General features: G+C 47.0%; 2 protein-coding genes and 1 pseudogene across 2 annotated transcripts in view; 2 read left to right on the forward strand and 1 right to left on the reverse strand.

The window, feature by feature from the left end:
- LOC116838277 (putative G-protein coupled receptor 33) overlaps positions 1-20,807 on the forward strand; it is a 63,752-nt gene that overhangs the window by 22,090 nt on the left and 20,855 nt on the right. The gene's annotated exons all lie outside the window — the stretch shown is intronic.
- LOC116838249 (putative G-protein coupled receptor 33) lies at positions 5,375-6,449 on the reverse strand (annotated as a pseudogene).
- Positions 12,012-15,619, forward strand: LOC116838275 (putative G-protein coupled receptor 33). The gene is made up of 2 exons (XM_032803324.2): positions 12,012-12,062; positions 13,166-15,619. Exons 1-2 carry the CDS (start codon positions 12,039-12,041, stop codon positions 14,219-14,221), a joined length of 1,080 nt encoding a protein of 359 aa, XP_032659215.1. The 5' UTR covers positions 12,012-12,038; the 3' UTR covers positions 14,222-15,619.

The following is a 20,807-nucleotide window of genomic DNA, read 5'->3' on the forward strand; positions in this document are numbered from 1 at the left end:
CAGCAGGTTTAAAACAAATAAAAGGAAGTTCTTCTTCATGCAGCGCACAGTCAACTTGTGGAACTCCTTACCTGAGGAGGTTGTGGAGGCTAGGACTATAACAGTGTTTAAAAGAGACCTGGATAAATTCATGATGGTAAAGTCCATAAATGGCTATTAGCCAGGATGGATAAAGAATGGTCTCCCTAGCCTCTGTTCGTCAGAGGATGGAGATGGATGGCAGGAGAAAGATCACTTGATCATTGCCTGTTAGGTTCACTCCCTCTGAGGCACCTGGCATTGGGCACTGTCAGTAGACAGATACTGGGCTAGATGGACCTTTGGTTTGACCCGGTATGGCTGTTCTTATGTTCTTATGCTGTACCAGTTATCAGCTGGACCCATTGGGGTATATGAGGAAGTCAGGCCTGTGTGAGCCACCACCCATGGGTGGAGGGCTGTAGGTAAGTTAAACATGCACATAGCCCCTCTGTTTTAAAAATCTTTTCCCATTGCTACTGTTCAGACAAAACAAGACTGCCAAACCTGACAGATACCACCTCTCGCTGATTCACAATTCAATAGGATCTCATGGATTCTAGAAATCCTGTATAGTTCTTAACCTCCTGGGTCGAGGTCTGTCAGTGTTTTGAATGCGATCTGATCTGGTGTAGGTTAGATTTAGACATGTTTTCCAAGCCACTTTATGTTTCAAAAGCTAATTGGATCCTATACATTCTAGATATTTGGCTGGTTCCTGAACCTCTTGGGTACTAGGTCTGCCAAGATCTTAATACCCAGAGAGATCCCATGTAGCCTAGAGCATCCTAGTTTACAACCTCATATATGATGTCCTAGCCAACATAGGACCAGTCTGGGTTTTAATTTTTTTTTGTCAGAGCAAGAACCCAAGAGGTTCTTCAAGAATCACTCAAATGTCTGGACCTCATGGGGTACTATTGTGTTTTTAAATATATGCATATACGCGTGTGTGTGTGTGTGTATATAAAATACACACACACACACACACACACACACACACACACACACACTAGTACTGCATTAGTTCTAGATATTTGGCTAGTTCTTAAACCTCTTGAGTTCTAGGTATGACAATGTCTTGAAACCCAATCAGATCTGACGTGGTCTAGTACCTGAAGGGTTCCAAGCATATGGAATCACATACTGACTTCAGACACTTTCCAACAGGCCTGATGTTCACAAAGGGTTCAGCTCCTTCTGGAAAATCAGGCCTCTTTAATGGTGTTCATCTGGGAAACCCTCCAAAATAGAAGCATAACAAATAATAACCAATAATTTTGGAATATTAAGTCTGTAAGGCAGTAGGGCATGGAGTGAACAGGCCAGATCCTCAGCCAGTGTAAATGAGTGCAGCTCAGTTGACTTCACTTCAGAGTTCTTGGGCTCTTCTCCTGCCACTGGGAGATGAGTGGGGTCTAGCAGGTTAGCAGGGGGGTAGCTAGGAGTCAGGATTCCTGGGTTCAAACCCCACCTCTGTAGGGAAATGGAGTTTAGCAGTTACACAAGACTTAGTGACACCAAAATGTTTAATAAACGTGTGAAATTTGCCAAATTGTTTTGCTCAACCACCAAAAAGCTGACATTTTCAAAATAAAACATTTTAGTTTTCTTGTTCAAAGCAGCTTTGTTTGAAATTTTTCAAACATTTTATTTGCTTAAAATGTGTAAAAAAAAAGAAGCACAGGGGAAAAAAAACATTTGGTTTGGACAGAAACAATCTCCCGAAACACATGCATACACCTTACCGTTAGCTAATAATAATACTTCGGAGTCATTCCAAATGATTCCCCTCCCAACCTCATTTTTTCAGGAGAACCAGAGACCCAAAGAATTGGTGATTGGCGCAGGACTTACATGCCATCTCTGGTCCAAATTCAGCCCCATTGTGGCTGAAGACACCAGGTCAAAGATGGCAATAGTAACGAAAACACAAACCTCTCCACTTCTAGATCAAAAGAGCAGCGGCTGTATCTCTAAGCCCCTCATGTGTCAGCTCAATGTGTATGTTACTCACTCTCAAAACCCATCCTCACCCCATGTCTTGGACTCTTCTGCCTGTCATAGGAACTCCTGCTACACCCTGACTTGCGAGCGTGCAGGGTCCTTCTCATCCTCATTGTAACACAGGAAGCCTCAATCCACAAACTTGCTTCTCTGACCCTCAGTCATGCTGTGGCCCTGCACCAGGGACCTCTGGGCTGTTGTCTCTGTCAGGGACTGTGCCGCCCACCACCACCTTATCAGCATGGTGTCCTCTGTGCTCTGCAGACTGGCCTAATGGTTATAGCAGGGGAGACTGGAACCCAGGATTCCTGGGTTCTAGTTCTGGCTCTGGGAGGTGAGTCAGGTCTAGTGGGTTACTGCTAGGAAGCAGGACTCCTGTGCTGTGGGAGGGATTGGGGGGTCCTGCAACTTAGAGCTTGGTAAATGGGGAACACCTCATCTGACTAACCTGAAACAAAAGAGGAAAAATAAACCCATGTCACAGACCCCACTTACTATCTCTGTCTATTGAGTCCCCATATTAATATGGAGTGCCACATACTGATACCCAGTGGCAAGGAGTCCCATTCGTTTACTTTGTTAATAGCAAATGTCTGTGGCTTCTAGGTAGGATTAGCAAAGAAATTCCATGTCAGGCCCAACAATGGTGGATGTTTCCCCAGCAAAGTGTCCATGAGTCTGTGCTGCTCTGTGTGCGTCCCCTTAACTCTGTGTCTTCTACACGCTCCAGCTCCTGCTCTGTGAGCTGGACAAGCTGCAAACCATAAATGGGAATGATCATTCGGACACTGTCTTGGCTAAGAAACAGCCACTGCTCTAAAACTAGCCCCCCACCCCACTGTCAGAGCGAGGGATAGAACCCAGAGCCCTGGCTACCAGCCCCCAAGCTTCTCTTACCCATTTGACCCCACTCCTCTCCCACATCTGGGGCTAGAACCCAGATGTCCTGCGTCACCCCTTCCCTGCTCTAACCACTAACCCTGAAGCCTCAGCAGGGAGCAAGAGTCCTCCAGTTACAGGGCTACAGCTGGGATCTAGGCATTGGGGTTTTCCCCACCCTGCCAGGTACTTCTGTCAGGGAGTGGTGTTGGGGCACAGGAGTTTCTCCCATCTTGCCCACCAAGTGCTTCTGCCAGGGCTCCAGGATTTCTGCTGGGGTGGGGCATCTATTTTTCTGGGGGCCTCCAATTGTCCAGAGCCCCTGGGCACAGGCCCCCTCAGCCCATTGGATAATCCACTACTGCCCAGCCGGACTCCTTAGACTAGCTGGGTGTGGAGGGCCAGGGATGCACAGAAATGTGGGTCCAATGGTACCTTCAGGGCAAATACCAAGTTTCTAGAACTAGCCACATCTAGAATTCACCGGATCCATATAGGCGTTTGGAGCCCTTGAAGTGCTAGACCATGTCAAATCTGATTGGATTTCAAAATATTGTCACACCTAGAACTCAAGAGGTTTCAGAAATAGCCAAATATGTAGAATTCATGTGGTACTAGTGTGTGTGTGTGTGTATAGATAGATAGATAAACAAACCCAATTGTACCCTATGAGTTCTAGATATTTGAGTGGTTCTTGAACCTCTTGAGATCTAGGCATGACAAATATTTTTAAAACCCAAACTGGTCCTATGTCAGCTAGGACATCATATGTGAGGTTGGAAACTAGGACAATGAAGACCACATAGGATCTCTTTGGGTTTTAAAATCTTGGAAGACCTAGAACCCAAAGATTCAAGAACCAGCCAAATATTTAGAACTCATAGGATCTTATTGGCTTTTGAAACATACAGGGGCGTGAAAACATTGTCTAAATCTAGCCCACATCAGATCAGATTGAAAACGATGATGTAGCTGAGACCCAAGGGGTTAACAATCAGCCAGGATTCCTAGAATCCTGGAGAACTTATTGAATTTTGAATCAGAGATGGGTGGTATCTGTCATGGTTTTCATTCTTGTTTTGTCTGAACAGTAAAACACACATCTAATTTACCTACAGCCCCCACCCTGGTCAGGTGGCCTACACAGGCCTGGCTTGCTCAGACACCCCAGTGGACCCTAGGTGACAACTGGTGCACCACCTCAACCTCTGGGTAGATTCAGAGCTTCCAAGGCCAGATGGAGCATGGTAGTGCCCTGTTTGAACTCCTGCAGAATATTCTTGAATTAGTCCCTGGTTGAACTAGAGCAGATCTCTTAGAAAAACAACCAATCCTGCCTTTAAAATTGTCAATGATAGAGAATCCATCAGAGGGGTCTTCTAAAGTCTTTATTGTTCATTGGATCTGCTGGCCCCTGAGTTGACCAAAGTTTTGTAACTTGGCTGGAGCTGTCAAATAGGATCTTCTTGGTTACTTGGACATTACCTCTTCATTGCCCTGTAGTGTTCATGGGCAGGTGGTTTCTCTGGAGCCACTTTTTGTCCTGCCAGCTTGTTTTCCTTACCAGCCACTCTTAAAATAAGCTAGAGCCTCCACAGACTAAACATCACAGTGGCTGGGTCATGCAGTGGTTGTAAAGTCCTAGCCCAGGACTTGGCTGTGACAGGTATAGTACAAACAGAGCAAAAAGACAGTCCATGTGCTAGAGATCTCACAATCTAAGGAGATGCAATGGATAGAGACCCGGGCTGGACACAGGAGATCTGGATTTGTTCCCGGTTCTGCCACTGGACAGACCGAAGGTTCTACTGGATGACCTTGGCCAAGTCACTTCCCCACTCTGTGTCTCAGTTTTCTATTTGTAAAAACTGGAAGACTGCTACTAACCTTGGTAAAGTTCTTTGAGATCTACTGATGACAAGCACCAGAGAATAGCTAGATATCGCTATTACAATACACTGACTCTTCTATAATATACTACACCTAATGGATTAAAAACCATTTGGAAATCTAGGACCATAATGAAATTTTTAGGAAACAATCTGGAATCTGTTGGATTCCATGTGGTTTGAAAACACTCTAGAATCCAGTGATGTCCTAGATCCAGTCAGGGATACTGAACCCATAGACTTTGAGTTTGAACACATTGAGATGCTAACAATAAATGATATTCCAGAGCCAGCTAGTGATGCAGTATCCAAGAGAGTCAGTTAGGTGACTGATCTAAAACAAGCAAGATTCTGGAGCTGACTACTGATCTGGTTCCATTGATGACCCACTGAGCTTGAAAAAATTGAGAGATCTAGAACACATGGGATTCTCGAGAGAGAGAGGAGGGAATCTAGAATCCAAGGACACTGCAGGGTTTATAAACAGTGATATACCTGGAACCCTCCAGATTTTAGAACCACATGGAATATGGGAACAAAGGGGATGCCAAGTTTTCAACTCTCTCTAAGTCTGGGCACCTTCAGGCTATCTCCTGTTTTGTGTTCTGAACTTCTGCTCCTGCCTTCCATTAGACTCAGGAGCATTGCCTCCATGATCATTGACAAAAGCCGCTTTGACCAGAGTGAGAAGAGACATCCTGAACACCTGTCAGAACTTCTCCCCCATGAAGAGGTAGAGGATGGGGGAGAAGGAGGAATTGAAGCAGGATGTGAAGGTGAAAATGACAAAGAGGGTGCCTGTTACCAACTCTGGCACCTCCTTCTTGTTGAGCTTCAAGTTGTGGTAGAGGTGGTAGGGCAGCTGACCAAGGAAAAAGGAAACTACCATGGCTACCATGACTTTCAGTGGGTTCTCAACCCATGCTCACTTCTTTTCTTTCATCTCCAGCCCCACGCAGACATAGCATCCCATGATGTTGCAGAAGGGCAGCAGGAAGCCAGCAGGAACCAGACCATGAGGACAGCCAGGTGGACCTGTCTGCCCAAAGCTTGCCTCTTGGCTCCATTCCAGTCTCTGGAGATGTTGTAATTGTTGATGCAGATGATTCTTCCTCTGTCCACCAGCTGGGTCTCCCCAAAAGCCAGGTAGGGAGCGCTGAGACCAAAAGAGGCCAGCCGCATGTTCACAACCAGCTCTCCAGCCCAGGGCAGGGAGCAGTGATTCCGAAACCAGATGGGATTTTGAAGAGTGTTTAAGTCCAGACCGATGAGGGCAAGAATTAAGATGGAGGTGAACATGCTCAGAGAGAGGCATGCACATATGAGTTTGAATATGGCCATGCTGAAGACCCAGTGGAAACCCAGGAGAATGTAGATGGCGAAGAGGGGGATCAGGATGGTGAAGAGGAGGTAGCAGGAGACCAAGTGGAGGAACCAGAGGGTGGTCACTGTCCTCCTCATCTTCATCCCCAGCACCCAGAGGTACAGCCCGTTTCCCACCACACCCGCCAAGACGGTGGTGAAGAGCAACGTGGCTGCGGCAAAGTGAGTGGCACTCACAGCAGCTGGGGTCTGGCTGGAATTCTCCCCAGTGGTTGTTTGGGTGGTCGTGTTGCCTTGGTCCATGGTGCCCTGGTGAGAGACAGAAGAGGGGTTAAAAATGACCACAGAGGAGGGGAAAACAGAGAATGGAAGACAAGGAAGGGAGAAATACCAGAGGGTCAGGAATGCATCATTGGAGAGGACCTCTTTGGGCACTCTCTCGTCCTCCAGTCTACTCAGGCTGGGTATTCTCAGATCAACTGGTATATGGCCAGTGGAACTCACTGCTACAAGACAGAGCTACAGGTCACCTCTTGATCTGAGCATTCTGTGCCCAGGATTTTTGCAATATCCTCATCAGCACCCTTGTATGACCCTTTCCTTCCTAAGTGAGAGCAAGGACTCTGGAGTAATAAGGAAATGGATGGAACCAGACGGATATGTCAGCGATTTATCACCAGGAATAAACCAGGTGTGGTTCCTTTTCAAAAATGTAATGCAATTTTTTGTTATTAATGAAAGAAGTGGAACTGGATTTGTTTCAGGTTTTGGAAACTGACAGAGATAAAAAAAATTGGCAATTTGAATAAATATTTTGGGGGATGGATAAAAATGGTAGGTTTGGTAAGAAAAAAAGTGAGGCTTGAGTTAAATGTTCAGTTTTTATAAACTGTTTTAAGCCCAAATGCTTGGGTTTTGAAAACAGATTTTCAGTAAGGGAAAAAGACCAATCAGATTTCAATAACTGCCTTTGGGGTTTGATTCAAAACTGTCAATTTTGATGAAAACCATTCAGAGGCTTCGTAAAAATCTTGAGTTTTCAGAAAACAGCTTTTAGCACAATCTTTGATTTTTCCCAACTGGTTTTCAGGGAAAAAACACTGATTTTTCCATTTTAAAAAATCCAGATTCTTTTTAAACTGCAAACTCAACACTTTTACCCCCCAAATTTAAAAGTTTGTACATTTTAGGTCAGATGTTACGAAAAACTTTCTAACTCTCAAGGGAGAGAAGCTCTGGAATTGGCTTTCTGGGCTGGTTTTGGGATCCCCACCACTGGAGGCTTTTAAGAACAGCCAGCCAGACACTTGGTGGCTTTTCCGGAAGATGCTCTTGGCAAACACAAGGAATTGGGCTCAGTATGGGGAGACTAATTGAGTGCGTCTTGCCTGGGCTGTGCCGGAGACGAGACTGGAACGATCTAGGGGCCCGTCTGGGTTCCAGATGGACGGATTTATGAATTAGCAGCATCAGGAGGCTGAGAATTCAGAGCAACTTTGCCCTCACGTCAGAGCCCTCTCCACTGCGTTCCCTTCTCGCTGGGGATAAATGCGTTTGACATCTGGCCAGCCAGATCCCCAGTGCAGACCTGAGCGTCACCGGCACACATGAGGCTCGGCAGGCTGGGGTCAAGCAATGGGAAGGGGAACTGCCGTCTGGCTGATGCAGAAAACCTCAAAAGCTGAAGTGGTTTCACAAATGCACACGCCTAACCCAGCAGGAGAAAGTGCCGAGCTTCTGTGCCTGGATGGGGCTTTCCACCTGGCAGCCTTGGGCCTTTTCAAGGGCTGGGTCTCAGGATGTCTGGTTTCTATTCCTGCCTTGGGGATGGTCTTGCCTGCATTAGGAACTGCAGCTAATGGGAGCTGCAGGGCCGGCTCCTGCAGGCACCACACTGAGCCCCCTGACCCCTCTGCCTAGGAGTTGCAGGGACATGCTGGTGGGAGATGGGGAGCCCACCCCCCAGGTAAGCACCGCCCTGCACCCCAACCGCCTGCCGCAGCCCTGAGCCCCCACCCAAACTGCTGCTGCTGGCCCCTGAGCCAGCACCAGCGGCTGCAGAAGTGATGGAGATCATGGAAAGTCCTGGAATCTGTGACTTCCCTGACCTCTGTGACAGCCACGCAGCCTTACTCATAGGACCACCTCTTGATTTCTTCTGTGCTGTGATTGGCAGTGAGTTTCCTGTGGCCCTGAGTCCCCCAGGCCATCGCTTTAATTCCAGGCCTTCCCTGTCCTCTGACCCAACATCCTTTCCTTTGGCTGAGCAATTGGCCATGGCAGCATCCAGTGGCAAGGTATTCCAGAGGTTGACAGTCTTGATATTGGATTTGACTGGTGTCAGATTTCATAGATTCATAGATTCTAGGCAGGACCGGGGCTAGGGTTTCTGGCGCCCTAGGTGCAGGGCCATTTCGCCGCCCCACGTGCGCGTCTCGTGGCTCCGGCGGAGCTGCCGCAGGCATGCCTGCGGCAGGTCCACCGGACCCATGGGACCGGCAGACCGTCCGCAGATACGACTGCAGCAGCCCACCGACGCCTGCCACTCCTCGGCAATGTGCCCCCCCAATGCTGGTGCCCCAGGAAAGCGCGGCCCTGGCGGCTCCCTGACCGGGGGGGGGTGCCATGACCCCGGTGGGGGACGCCCAAGGCTGCGGGTCGCGGAGCGGCTCCTGACCCCTGGGGCGGAGGTCGCCGGGCTGCCCGCTGCGGCGGCGGCGCACTGACCTCAGAGGGGGGGCACCGGGCTGCCCAGCTGCGTTGGCGGCTCCTGACCCCGGGGGCGGGGGGCGCCCTGGGCTGCCCGGCTGCAGTGGTGGCGTGCTGACCCCGTGGCTCCCTGACGGGGGTAGGGGGGGCGCGGCTGCCGCAGTGGCGCCTTGACCCGGGGGACACCTTGAGCTGCCGGCTGCAGGCAGCTGCTGCCACCGGCAGCTCAGCCCACCAGCCAGCAGTGGCTGCAACCATTTAAAAAAATTTTGAGGGACGCCACTTTTTGGCACCCCAAATCTTGGCGCCCTAGGCAACCGCCTAGTTCGCCTAAATGGTTTGCACCCCCTGATTCTAGGACTGAAGGACTCAAAGCCTCATGGCAGGAGCAGATACTGTCTAGACCATCCTGATAGACATTATCTAACCACTCTTAAATATCTCCAGAGATGGAGATTCACAAACCTCCCTAGGCAATTTATTCCAGTGCCAACTACCCTGACAGTTAGGAACTTTTTCCTAATGTCCAGCCTAAACCTCCTTGCTGATGTTTAAGCCCATTGCTTCTTGTCCTATCATTAGAGCTAGGTGAACAAGTTTTCTCCCTCCTCCTGATGACAACCCTTTTAGATACCTGAAAACTGCTATCATGTCCCCTCTCAGTCTTCTCTTTTCCAAACTAAACAAACCCAATCTTTCAGCCTTCCTTCATAGGCCATGTTCTCAAGACCTTTAATCATTCTTTTGCTCTTCTCTGGACCCTCTCCAATTCTCCACATCTTTCTTAATGCGATGCCCAGAACTGGACACAATACTCCAGTTGAGAGCTAACCACGCAGAGTAGAGCTGAAGAATGACTTCTCGTGTCTTGCTCACAACACACTGTTAATGCATCCCAGAATCACGTTTGCTCTTTTGCAACAGCATCACATTATTGACTCATATTAGCTTTTCGACCACTGTAACCCCTGATCCCTTTCTGCCAACACTCCTTCCTAGACAGTGTCTTCCCAGTCTGTATGTGTGAAACTGATTGTTCCTTCCTAAGTGGACACTTTGCATTTGTCTTTGTTAAACTTCATCCTGTTTACCTCAGACCATTTCTCCTATTGTCCAGATCATTTTGAATTTGACCCTGTCTCCAAAGCAGTTGCAATCCCTCTCCCAGTTTGGTATCGTCCACAAACTTAATAAGCGTACTTTCTATGCCAACATCTAAGTCATTGATGAAGATATTAACAGAGCCAGTCCCAAAGCAGACCCCTGCGGAACCCCACTTGTTATACGCTTTCCAGCAGGATTGGGAGCCATTAATAACCACTCTCTGAGTACGGTTATCCAGCCAGTTATGCACCCACCTTATAGTAGTCCCATCTAAGTTGATTTGCCTAGTTATCGATAGAATAATCATGCGAGACTGATCAAATGTCTTACTAAAGTCTAGAGTATGCCACACCACCACTTCTCCTTATTCACAAGACTCGTTATCCTATCAAAGAAAGTATCAGATTGTTTGACATGATTGTTCTGGTTGACATGATTTGTTCTACATTTGTTCTAGATTTGCCACATTTCAATCACACCCCCAGGCCTCCTGCTTGGGTCATGGATTTGTTGGGGGACAGGAGTGAAGCTGGGAGTCCAGACTCCTGGGTTCTATTCTTGTTCCGATCATCCCATCTGACCTCCTGCATAGCCCAGGCCAGAGAACCAGAGATTCCTCCATCCAGCCCATATCTAATGGTTGAGCCTTGGAATGTATGAATCTGTCATTTTAACAAAATATACAGATTCTTGGTTTCATAGAATATTAGGGTTGGACGAGATCTCAGGAATTTATCTAGTTCAGTCCCCTTCTCAAAGCAGGACAAACACCAACTAAACTATCCCAGCCAGGGCTTTGTCAAGCCTGACCTTAAAAACCTCTAAGGAAGGAGATTCCACCACTTCCCTAGGTAACCCATTCCAGTGCTTCACCACCCTCCTAGGGAAATAGTGTTTCCTAAAATATCCAATCTAGAACTCCCCAGCTGCATCTTGAGACCATTGCTCCTTGTTCTGTCATCTGCCACCACTGAGAACAGCTGAGCTCCATCCTCTTTGGAACCCCCACTTCACATAGTTGATGGCTGCTATCAAATCCCCCCTCACCCTTCTCTTCTGCAGACTAAACAATACCAATTCCCTCAGCCTCTCCTCGTAAGTCATATGCCCGAGCACCCTAATCAATTTTGTTGCCCTCTGCTGGACTCTCTCCAATGTGTCCGCATCCTTTCTGTAGGAACCTGTACGAAGTACTCACCAGTGCCAGATAGAAGGGAATAAGCACATCTCTTGATCTGCTGCCGATGCTCCTACTAATACAGCCTAATATGCCATTAGTCTTCTTCGCAACAAGGGCACACTGCTGACTCATATCGCTGTAATCTCAGGTCCTTTTCTGCAGAACTGCCGCTTATCCAGTCGGTCCCCAGCCTGTAGTGGTAGATGGGATTCTTCCATCCTAGCGAGCTTTCTATCTACCTTATAGTCGAATTATCCAGCCCATACTTCTTTAACTTGCTAACAAGAATACTGCTGGAGACCGTATCAAAAGCTTTCCTAAAGTCAAGATATATCATGTCCACCACTTTCTCCATACCCACACAGCCAGTTATCTCAGTAGATCTCAAAGAACTTTGCCAAGGAGGTCAGTAGCAGTGTCCTGGATTTTACAAATGGGGAAACTGAGGCACAGATTGTGGAAGTGACTTGGCCCAGGGCACTCAGTCTGCCAGTGGCAGAGCCAGGAATAGTACCAAGGCCTCCAGAGATCTGGTCCAGGTCTCTATCGACCCAGACTCCTTAGATATTAAGCTCTGTTGTGCATGTACTGTCTTTTTCCTCTCTCTTTATACAGTGCCTAGCAAGGTGGGGCTAGTGACCATGACTCGACTTCCCACTAGGTTCAAGCCCTGACTCTTGCAGCGAAGAGAGGGCTAGTTTTAAAGGAATATCTGTTTCTTAGGTGGTGGCTCTGCTAAGACAATGTCCGAATGCTCATTTCCATTTATGGTTTGCAGCTTTTCTATTTAGATAGCAAGTGGGGGCGGAGAATGTAGCAGACACAGAGTTAAGGGAGTGAACTCAACACACAGGCCAGTACTGAGGCGGGGACAGACAAACGGACGTTTTGCTGGGCAAACACACATCATCCGAATCTCTGCACTGGGTATGTTTCCACCACTTGCTGCCCAGGTAAGCCTGACTTTGTTGGGTTTGAAGGGGAATTTCCCTGTTAAGGCCACCTAGAAACCACAGCAATTTACTATTGAAGAGGCAAACTAGTTGGACTCCCTGCCACTGGTTATCAGTGGGGTTGGCCTGTGAGACTCTCTGCCACTGGGTAGCTCTAGGGTTAACATGGGAGACTCAGTAGACAGAGGTAGCTGGTGAGATCTGTAATATGGGTGAATTTTCGCTCTTGTTTCATGTTAATCAGATGAGGGGTTCCCCATTCGAAGAGTCTAAGAAACAGGAACCCACGTCCCTCCCAGTGCCCAAGAGCCTTGCCTCCAAGCCCCTCCACCATTCTCTAACCATTAGGCCTTTCTATAGAGCTAATAAGGCTGTGAGGGGGGAAATCCTGGAGAGAGGCAAAATACTAAAGGTCCCTGGTTCAGAGCTGGCAGCACGGGAGGGGAAGGGCGGCAGAGAAGAAGCTCAGAGGATTGTGGCTTCCTGTGTTACAATGAGGATGAGTAGGACCCTGCACGCTCTCACATGTCAGGGTGTAGCACCAGCTCCTGTGACTGGCAGATAAGCACAAGAGATGGGGTGGGGGAAGGGTGGCTTTTTCCACCTTGTAGCAGTGAGTTCCACCAGCACCAGCTCCTGCATGCTAGGAATCAACAGCACTGATCCTCACCTAACTGAGTAGGCCTGATCCCCGGCCCTGGGGTCAGATTAGAGTTCGCCACCCTAGAGGGGAAAGTCCCCATGGCCCATTCCCTGTTCCCCTGAGCCAGCCAGACATCCAGATCACAGCTACATGGTATTCTCTGCACAGCTGTATATCTGATATACTAGAGTGTCCCCTTCCCCACTCCTCCCACGTCTGCTATCCCTCTAGTCCTCCCCTACTGCTCACAGCTTTATCCTGTAGCAATGAGTTCTATCAGCTATAGCCTAGTTTCTGACAACATCCAGCCTGGATATTCTGGAGGACGAGAGAGTGCCCAGCAATGTCCTTTCTAACGTTACCTCCCTAACCTACTCTGGTATTTCTCCCTTCTTCTCTTCCACTGTCCCTTTTCACCGCCACTGCCATCCCTTCCAACTCCTTTAATGGCTCTTCTCAGGGTACCATGGAACAAGATATCATGACACTTACACCAACTACAGTGGCAAGTTCCAGCAAGACCATAGAGATCATGAAGATCCCTCACCTGACCTCTGCTGTGTTGCTTTTTATCACCTTCCTGGTGGGTGTGATGGGGAGCGGACTGTATCTGTGGGTGTTGGGACTGAAGATGAGGAGGACGGTGACCACACTCTGGTTCCTCCACCTGGTCTTCTGCTACCTGCTCTTCACCCTGCTGATCCCCTTCTTCGCCATCTACATCCTCCTGGCTTTCCACTGGGTCTTCGGCATGGCCACGTGCAAGCTTCTCAATGCCCTCGGTTCCATGGGCATGTTCTCCTCTGTCTTCCTTCTCACACTCATCAGTCTGGACCGCTACATCCTCACTCACCATCCCATTTGGTCCCGGAATCACCGCACTGTGCCACAAGCTGGGAAGCTGGTTGTGGGTGTGTGGCTGGCCTCCTTAGGTCTCAGCACTCCCTACCTGGCTTTCCGGGAGACCCGTGAGGTGGACGGGGGCAGGATTGCCTGCATCAATAATTACAACATCTCAAGATACTGGAATGGAGCCAAGACGCAAGACCTGGGCAGACGGGTCCACCTGGCCATGTTTGTGGTCCGGTTCCTGCTGGGCTTCCTACTGCCGTTCTGCATCATCATGGGATGCTATATCCGTGTGGGGCTGAAGATGAAGGAGAAGAAGCTGGTGTGGGCTGGAAAGCCCTTCAAAGTCAAGGTGGCCGCTATGGTTTCCTTCTTCCTGGGCTGGCTGCCCCACCACTTCTACCACGGTTTGAAGCTCTACAAGAAGGAGATGCCAGAGTCAGTGACGGGTGCCCTTTTGGTCATTTACACCTTCACTTCCTGCTTCAATGCCTCCTTCTCTCCCATCCTTTACCTTTTTGTGGGGGAGAAGTTCTGGCAGGTCTTCAGGACGTCTCTTCTCACTTTGGTCAAAGCAGCTTTGGCTGATGATCTTGGCATCAGTGCTCCCAAGTCTAATGGAAGACATGGGTCAGAAGTTGAGAACACAAAAGAAGAGATCGTCTGAAAGTACCCAGACTTAGGGAAAGTTGAACACTTGGCATCCCCTTTCTTCCTAGATTCCTGCTGGTTCTGAAACCTAATGGGTTCCAGGTATCTCAATGTTTGTAAACCCCACAGTGTCCCTGCATTCTAGGTTCCCTGCTGTCTCCAGAATCCCATACATTCTAGGTCTCTCAATTTTTTGAATCTGAATGGTCATCAATGTCACCACACTGATAGCCAGCTCCAAAATCTTTTTTCTTTTAGGTCTATCTATATGTTTTAACCTAATTGACTCTCTTGGATTCTGCATCTCTAGCTGGCTCTGGAATCTCATTTACTGTAACCCTCTGTGTGGTCAAATTCTAAGTCTATTGAGTCTAGGTTCCTAACTGGATCTAGGACATCACCGGGTTCTAGAGTGTTTTCAGAACACATAAAATCCGACAGATTCCAGATTGTTTGCTAAAACTTTCATCTTGAGTCTAGATTTCCAAATGGTTTAAAATAAGTTATAGTATATGATAGAGGAATCTGTGTATTATAATAGCAATATCTAGCTCTTCTCTAGTGATTATCAGTGCATCTCAAAGAGCTTTACCAAGGAGGTCATAGCAGTCTTCCATTTTTATACAAATGAGGAAATTGAGGCACAGAGTGGGGAAGTGATTTGGCCAAGGTCACCCAGCAGGCTAGTGGTAGAACTGGAACAAATGCAGGTCTCCTATATCCCAGCTGAGGTAATAATAATTTCCAGGTTTTCCTTGAACTATGTAGTTTCTGTAAGGTTTGTGTGACAGTTCTGACATAATTTACAAACACCGTGTGATCCAATCACTGGGATATTTCATGCGGGGAGGCTATGGCTTAGTTTAAGAGTGTCTGGTAAGGAAAACAAGCTAGTAGAATAAAGAGCTGCTCCAGAGAAACCACCTGCCCATGAACTCTTCAGGGTGGTGAAGAAGGAAAGTCCAAGCTAATAAGAGTGATGCTATAGGAAAAATGGGTGATCATTCAAAATATTATGGATACAAAATTGCAATGAAACATACCAGATATGCCATGTAAGCTATCAGTGGAAAAGTTATCATTTGATAAATATATGTGTATGCATCCTCTTTGTATCATGAGTTGTAAATGTGTGGTACATTGACATATCAAACCTGTGCTGTGTATCTGGGTGACACCTTCAAATAGATTGCGTCAGCACTATCCAGTCTGTTGGATGGCCTATCAAGAACTGGCTGACAGTGTTGTATTTTGGGTAAGATCCAACCAAGTATTGATCTGGGAATTCGACTGGCCCTTTCGTGATAAGAAGAACATTTTGTGTAGTGAATAGAATTTTAAGTGACTTCTCACTTTAGTGGACCTATTTGCTGATTGGGATTTCAATAAAGGGGGCTATGGGGTTTCTTTTTCATTCTTGGCTTTTTCATGACCAGTTTGGTGGATCTGGAGCACAGCTTCTGACTGGTTGCTCTCCTTTTTGCAGCCCATCCTGACCTTTGCACCTCTGGTCACAGGTCACAGTAACTGTAAAGATCTCACCTTCTAGCTCCAACTAAGTTACAAAACCTTGGCCACGGCTGTGGTCCAGCACATCCAAAAGATGATAAACTGTTAGAAAGATCCTCCTTGCTCGATTCTCCATCACTGGCAATTTTTAAAGCAGGGATGAATGGTATTTCTACCAGGTCTGCTCTAGTTCAACTGAGGATTAATTCAGAGATGTTTTGCAGCAGGTCAGACTAGGGGACCACCATGCTGCTTCTGGCCTTGAAATCTCTGATTCCATCCAGAGGTCAGGCAGATGTTGCTGGAGTGCTGTACCAGTTGTCACCTGGACCCACTGGAGTATTTGAGGAAGCCAGGCCTGTGTGGAACACCACCCCCGAGTGGAAGGTTGTAGATAAGTTAGACATGCACCTAGATTTTACAAGAGGCGATTTTCCACTGCTACTGTTCAGATGAAACAAGACTGCCAAACCTGACAGATACCACCTCTCGCTGATTCAGAATTCAATAGGATCTCATGGATTCTAGGAATCCTGGCCAGTTCTTAACCTCTTGGGTCCCAGGTCTATCAGTGTTTTGAATGCGATCTGATCTGGCATAGGCTAGATTTAGACATCATGTTTTCCAAACCACTTTATCTTTCAAAAGCTAATTGGATCCTATGCATTTGAGATATTTGGCTGTGTAGTGATGCAGACTCACACCTGTGGCACCTCCTGATGGTCGTTTCAGGGAATTAAATCTACAGCTTCCGGAGTGCCCTCTGCAGGCCTGTGTCCCGCTACCATTTGGCCCCTGTGTCCCTCCCAGACCCAGTGCCCCATTATCTGGGGTGCTGCCCCCTGATCTTGCCTCAGTTGTGGGCTACTGCCAGTCACCAACTGATCACTGGGGCAACTGCAGTATAAGCCACTCATCATCGGCAAGGTTGGGTTTGGACCTGCTGCCTCTGCCTACCCCTGGGCTACCCTCTGCTAGGCCGCAGCCTGGGGCTTTCCAAGCTGGAGCTCCCCAACTCCTCTGCCTTTCCACAGTCCTGCTCCACTCAGGTCTCTGCAGCCAGGTCCATCTCCCTCTACAGCTAGAGAGAAACTACTGAGCTCCTGGCTCCCAGCATCTTGAATAGGGACAGCTGAGGCCTGGTTGGGGCATGGTCCAGCTGTGACTGCTTCCCCAATCAGCCTATTAGCTGCTTTCCCTGCCACAGCCCTCTCCCAGGGCTGTTTTAAGCCCTTCAGGCCAAGAGCAGAGTAACCACCTCGCTACAGGCTGGTTCTTGAACCTCTTGGTTCTAGGTCTGCCAAGATTTTAAAACCCAAAGAGATCCTGTGTGGTCTGGCACATCCTGGTTTCCAATCTCATATATGACTTTCTAGAACACATGTCACCAGTTTGAGTTTTAAAAATTTTTGTCAGAGCGAGAACCCAATAAGTTCAAGAATCACTCAAATGTCTAGAACTTGTGGGGTATTATTGTGTTTTTAAATGTGTATTTGTAAAATACACACACACACACAAAAAATAGTACCATATTAATTCTATATATTTGGCTAGTTCTTAAACCTCTTGTGTTCTAGGTATGACAATGTCTTGAAACCCAATCAGATCTGACATGGTCTAGTACCTGAAAGGTTCCAAGCACATGGAATCATGTACTGACTTGGTGTCACTTTCCAAGACGCCTGATGTTCACAAAAGATTCAGCTCCTTCTTCTGGAAAATCAGCCTCTTTAATGGTGGTCATCTGGGAAACCCCCCAAAATAGAAGCATAACAAATAATCACCTATTATTTTGAAATATTAAGCCTGTAAGGCAGTAGGGCATGGAGCGAACAGGCCAGATCCTCAGCCAGTGTAAATCAGTGCAGCTCTGTTGACTTCACTTCAGAGTTCTTGGGCTCTTCTCTTGCTGTTGGAAGATTAGTGAGGTCTAACAGGTTAGTGGTGGGGGAAGGGGTTAGGAACAAGGGTTTCTGGGTTCAAACCCCACCTCTGTGAGGAAATGGTGTTTAGCAGTTACACTAGACTTAGTGACACCAAAACATTAAATAAACTAGTGCCAAATTGTTTTGCTCAACCACCAAAAAGCTGAAAAGTTCAATATAAAAAATTTCCATTTTCTTGTTTGAAAGAGCTTTTCTTAAAATTCTTTACCTTTTTTTAGTCATTTAAAATGTGTAAAAAAAACAAGCTCAGGAAAAAAAAAATTTTGTTTGGATTGAAACAATCTCCCACCCCACATACACAAACACACCTTTTTGTTAGCTAATAATAATTTGGACTCATTCCAAATGAGTTCCCCGTGCCACCTTGGTTGTTCAGAACAACCAGAGACCAAAAGAATCGGTTATTGGCACATAATAATACTATGGAGTCATTTCAAATGATTCCCCTCCCAACCTCGTTTTTTCAGAAGAACCGGAGACCCAAAGAATTAGTGATTGGTACAGGACTTACATGGCATCTGTGGTCCCAGCTGAGTCCCGTTGTGGCTGAAGACACCAGGTCAAAGGTGATAATAGGGATGAGAACTCAAACATCTCCATCTTTAGATCAAAAGAGCAGTGGCTGTGTCTCTAAGCCCCTACATCAGTTCAATGTGAGTGTTACTCACCCTCAATTTCCAGTGGAAGCCGTATCCACAGAGGTGTGAACTGCTATTAAACACAGGTGTGAATAGCTTGAGGAGCGGACTCACTTTTACAGTATGGCCACACTGGTCCTTGGTCCCGTTGCGTAGCTGAGCTCAGGGGCCGTCCAGGCTTGACATTTCCCAAAGTTCGACCTCTTTGCTATTTCCCCTCACTCTGCAGTGAGAACATTATAACCATCTGAAAATGTTCAATCAGCATGTGTGTGTGTGTGCGAGGGGGTCTGTACTGCGGAAACCTCTGGACCAAATGACCCCAAATTTGCATCACAACCCCCACCCCTGCCTCTATTGCTCAGTGCCGGTTTTCAAGAGAGTTGCCCCCCGCATGGGGGCATCGGTGCAATGTGTGAATATTAACAGCAGCTCATCACCAAGGGGGTGCATCTCATGAAGTCCCTGATCAGATGACTCCCCTTGGCTCCCGCAGACTCCAGCACAGCCCCTGTGGCTTCGTGCCACATTCCAATTCAATGCGAGTCTGCAAGTGGTTTTCAGAGTGGTGTAAAAAAAATTAAAAATGGCTTAGATCTCCAGCCCTTGGCCCTTTGTGAAAGAGTCTTGTGCCATTAATCTCTTAGGAACGCTCCTTCCAGAGCTGGGTCTTTCCCGAGATGCACAGTGTGATGAGTGGCTCCCATTAGGATGCCACCAGATGTGCTCAGATACCACTGAGCCTGCCTGTTATGCCAGCCTGGGCACCTTTTTTACCTGTCTTGCTGAGCCAAGCTATTAAGCTTCCTGCAGCACACAGAGAGGCAGGGCCACACCAAACTGCAGAACAAAACAGACACTGAGATCAGTTCAGGGAAGGTTCATCTTAAGGGACTTGCCCCAGGACTCAGGTGTCCACCTCCCTTGGAGTGCAGACCCAAAGGGATATTATGATATCAGCCTCCTCCCTCAATGTGGAGGAAGGTATGCACAGCCTCTTCCCCCCCAACACACACATTTTGGTTATGAATTGTACACACAGGGTTATATTATAAACAAGAAATAAGTTTATTAACTACAAAAGGTGAATTTCAAGTGAATATAAGAGACAACAGACAGAACAAAGCAGATTACTGAGCAAATAAAACAAAGTACTCAAGTTACGTTTAAAATACTTAAGAAACAGGTTACAAAATATAATTTCTTATCCTGAACGTTATTTTAGGCTGGTTGCAAAGTTTCCATGGTTCAGAGTTTCAGTTATATTTCTTTTCAGACTGGACTCCTATCTGGACACATTCCCCCCACCCACCCCGCCGCCCCCCCGCCTTCCCTTAAGGTGGCTTTAGCAGTATCTCTGCTTGGGCAGACAGGCAGTTTAGAGGAGGTATCACATTTGTCTTCCTTCAAACCCTTAAATAGGATTTACATAAGGCAGAAATCCTTTCTTTCCCAAACTTGACCCCTACTTCTCTTCCAGTGGAAAGTTACAAGAAGTCCCATGAAATGTTTAACATAAGGTAACAAGGCCACCTGACTTATTGGTGTCAAGGTTAAGTCCCCGAATTCCTGCCTGGAGGGGGAGAGATTAGTATCTTCATTTTCTTGTTGTTCTTTCCTTATGGCTTATCACATCTGATGGCCTGTCATCTTCCCAATACACACCGAGTTGTAATGGTTACATAGTCCATATTCCTTACTTTAGATACAGAAATGAAACATGCATATAAATTGGATAATCACATTCAATAAATTATAACCTTTCCAATCATATCTTACATCTTGCATAAAGTACATCTCAGTTATTTCATACCCATATCATAAGAATATTTCCATAAGGAATACGGCGTGCAATGTCACACACTGTTCCAGAAGGTCCTGTTTCCATTACCCTCAATGTCAGGATGGAGAATCTTCTCTCTTTCTGCAATGCCTGCAAGAGGGGGTGTGGGCTCTGGGCTGTATTTCTAAAAAACATGGTTGACCAAGAACTCTGGAGATTCTGGAACCAGTCGGATACCTAGATCCCATGGGATGCTACTGGGTTTTCAAACATGCAGGAGCTTGGAAAACATGAGCTTGTAGACCACGATGGTACTGATCACATTTAAAAACACTGAAAAACCAGGCATATACTAGAACTTGTGGGATCCTATTGGGTTTTCAGATGTACAGAGGGTTAGAAAAAATGAGATTCTAAACCACTCAGGATCTGAATGAGTTTTTAGACATTGGCAGACCTAGAACCCAATAGGTTCCAGAACCAATGGTACGGTGATAATTCATGGGAACCTATTGGGTTTTAAAACATATAGAGGGTGGAAACAGTGCTGTTCTAGCCCACATCGTATCTGATGCTATTTCAAAACATTGATGGACCTAGAACCCAAGAGGTTCTAAAACCATTGGTATAACTAGTACTCATGGAAACTCTTTGGTTTTTAACATATAGGGGGTTGGAAACCATGAGGTTCTAGACTACATAATATTTGATAATATTCCAAAACAT

This window comes from Chelonoidis abingdonii, chromosome 11, assembly GCF_003597395.2.
Source record: "Chelonoidis abingdonii isolate Lonesome George chromosome 11, CheloAbing_2.0, whole genome shotgun sequence".
Classification (NCBI taxonomy): Eukaryota; Metazoa; Chordata; order Testudines; family Testudinidae; genus Chelonoidis; species Chelonoidis abingdonii.

Excerpts from the sequence above, each read along its gene's own strand:
- LOC116838275 (XM_032803324.2), top strand. The coding sequence starts at position 12,039 with ATGTTTCCACCACTTGCTGCCCAG. Across the intron at positions 12,063-13,165 it reads TTCCACCACTTGCTGCCCAG|GGTACCATGGAACAAGATAT; the intron begins GTAAGCCTGACT and ends GGCTCTTCTCAG.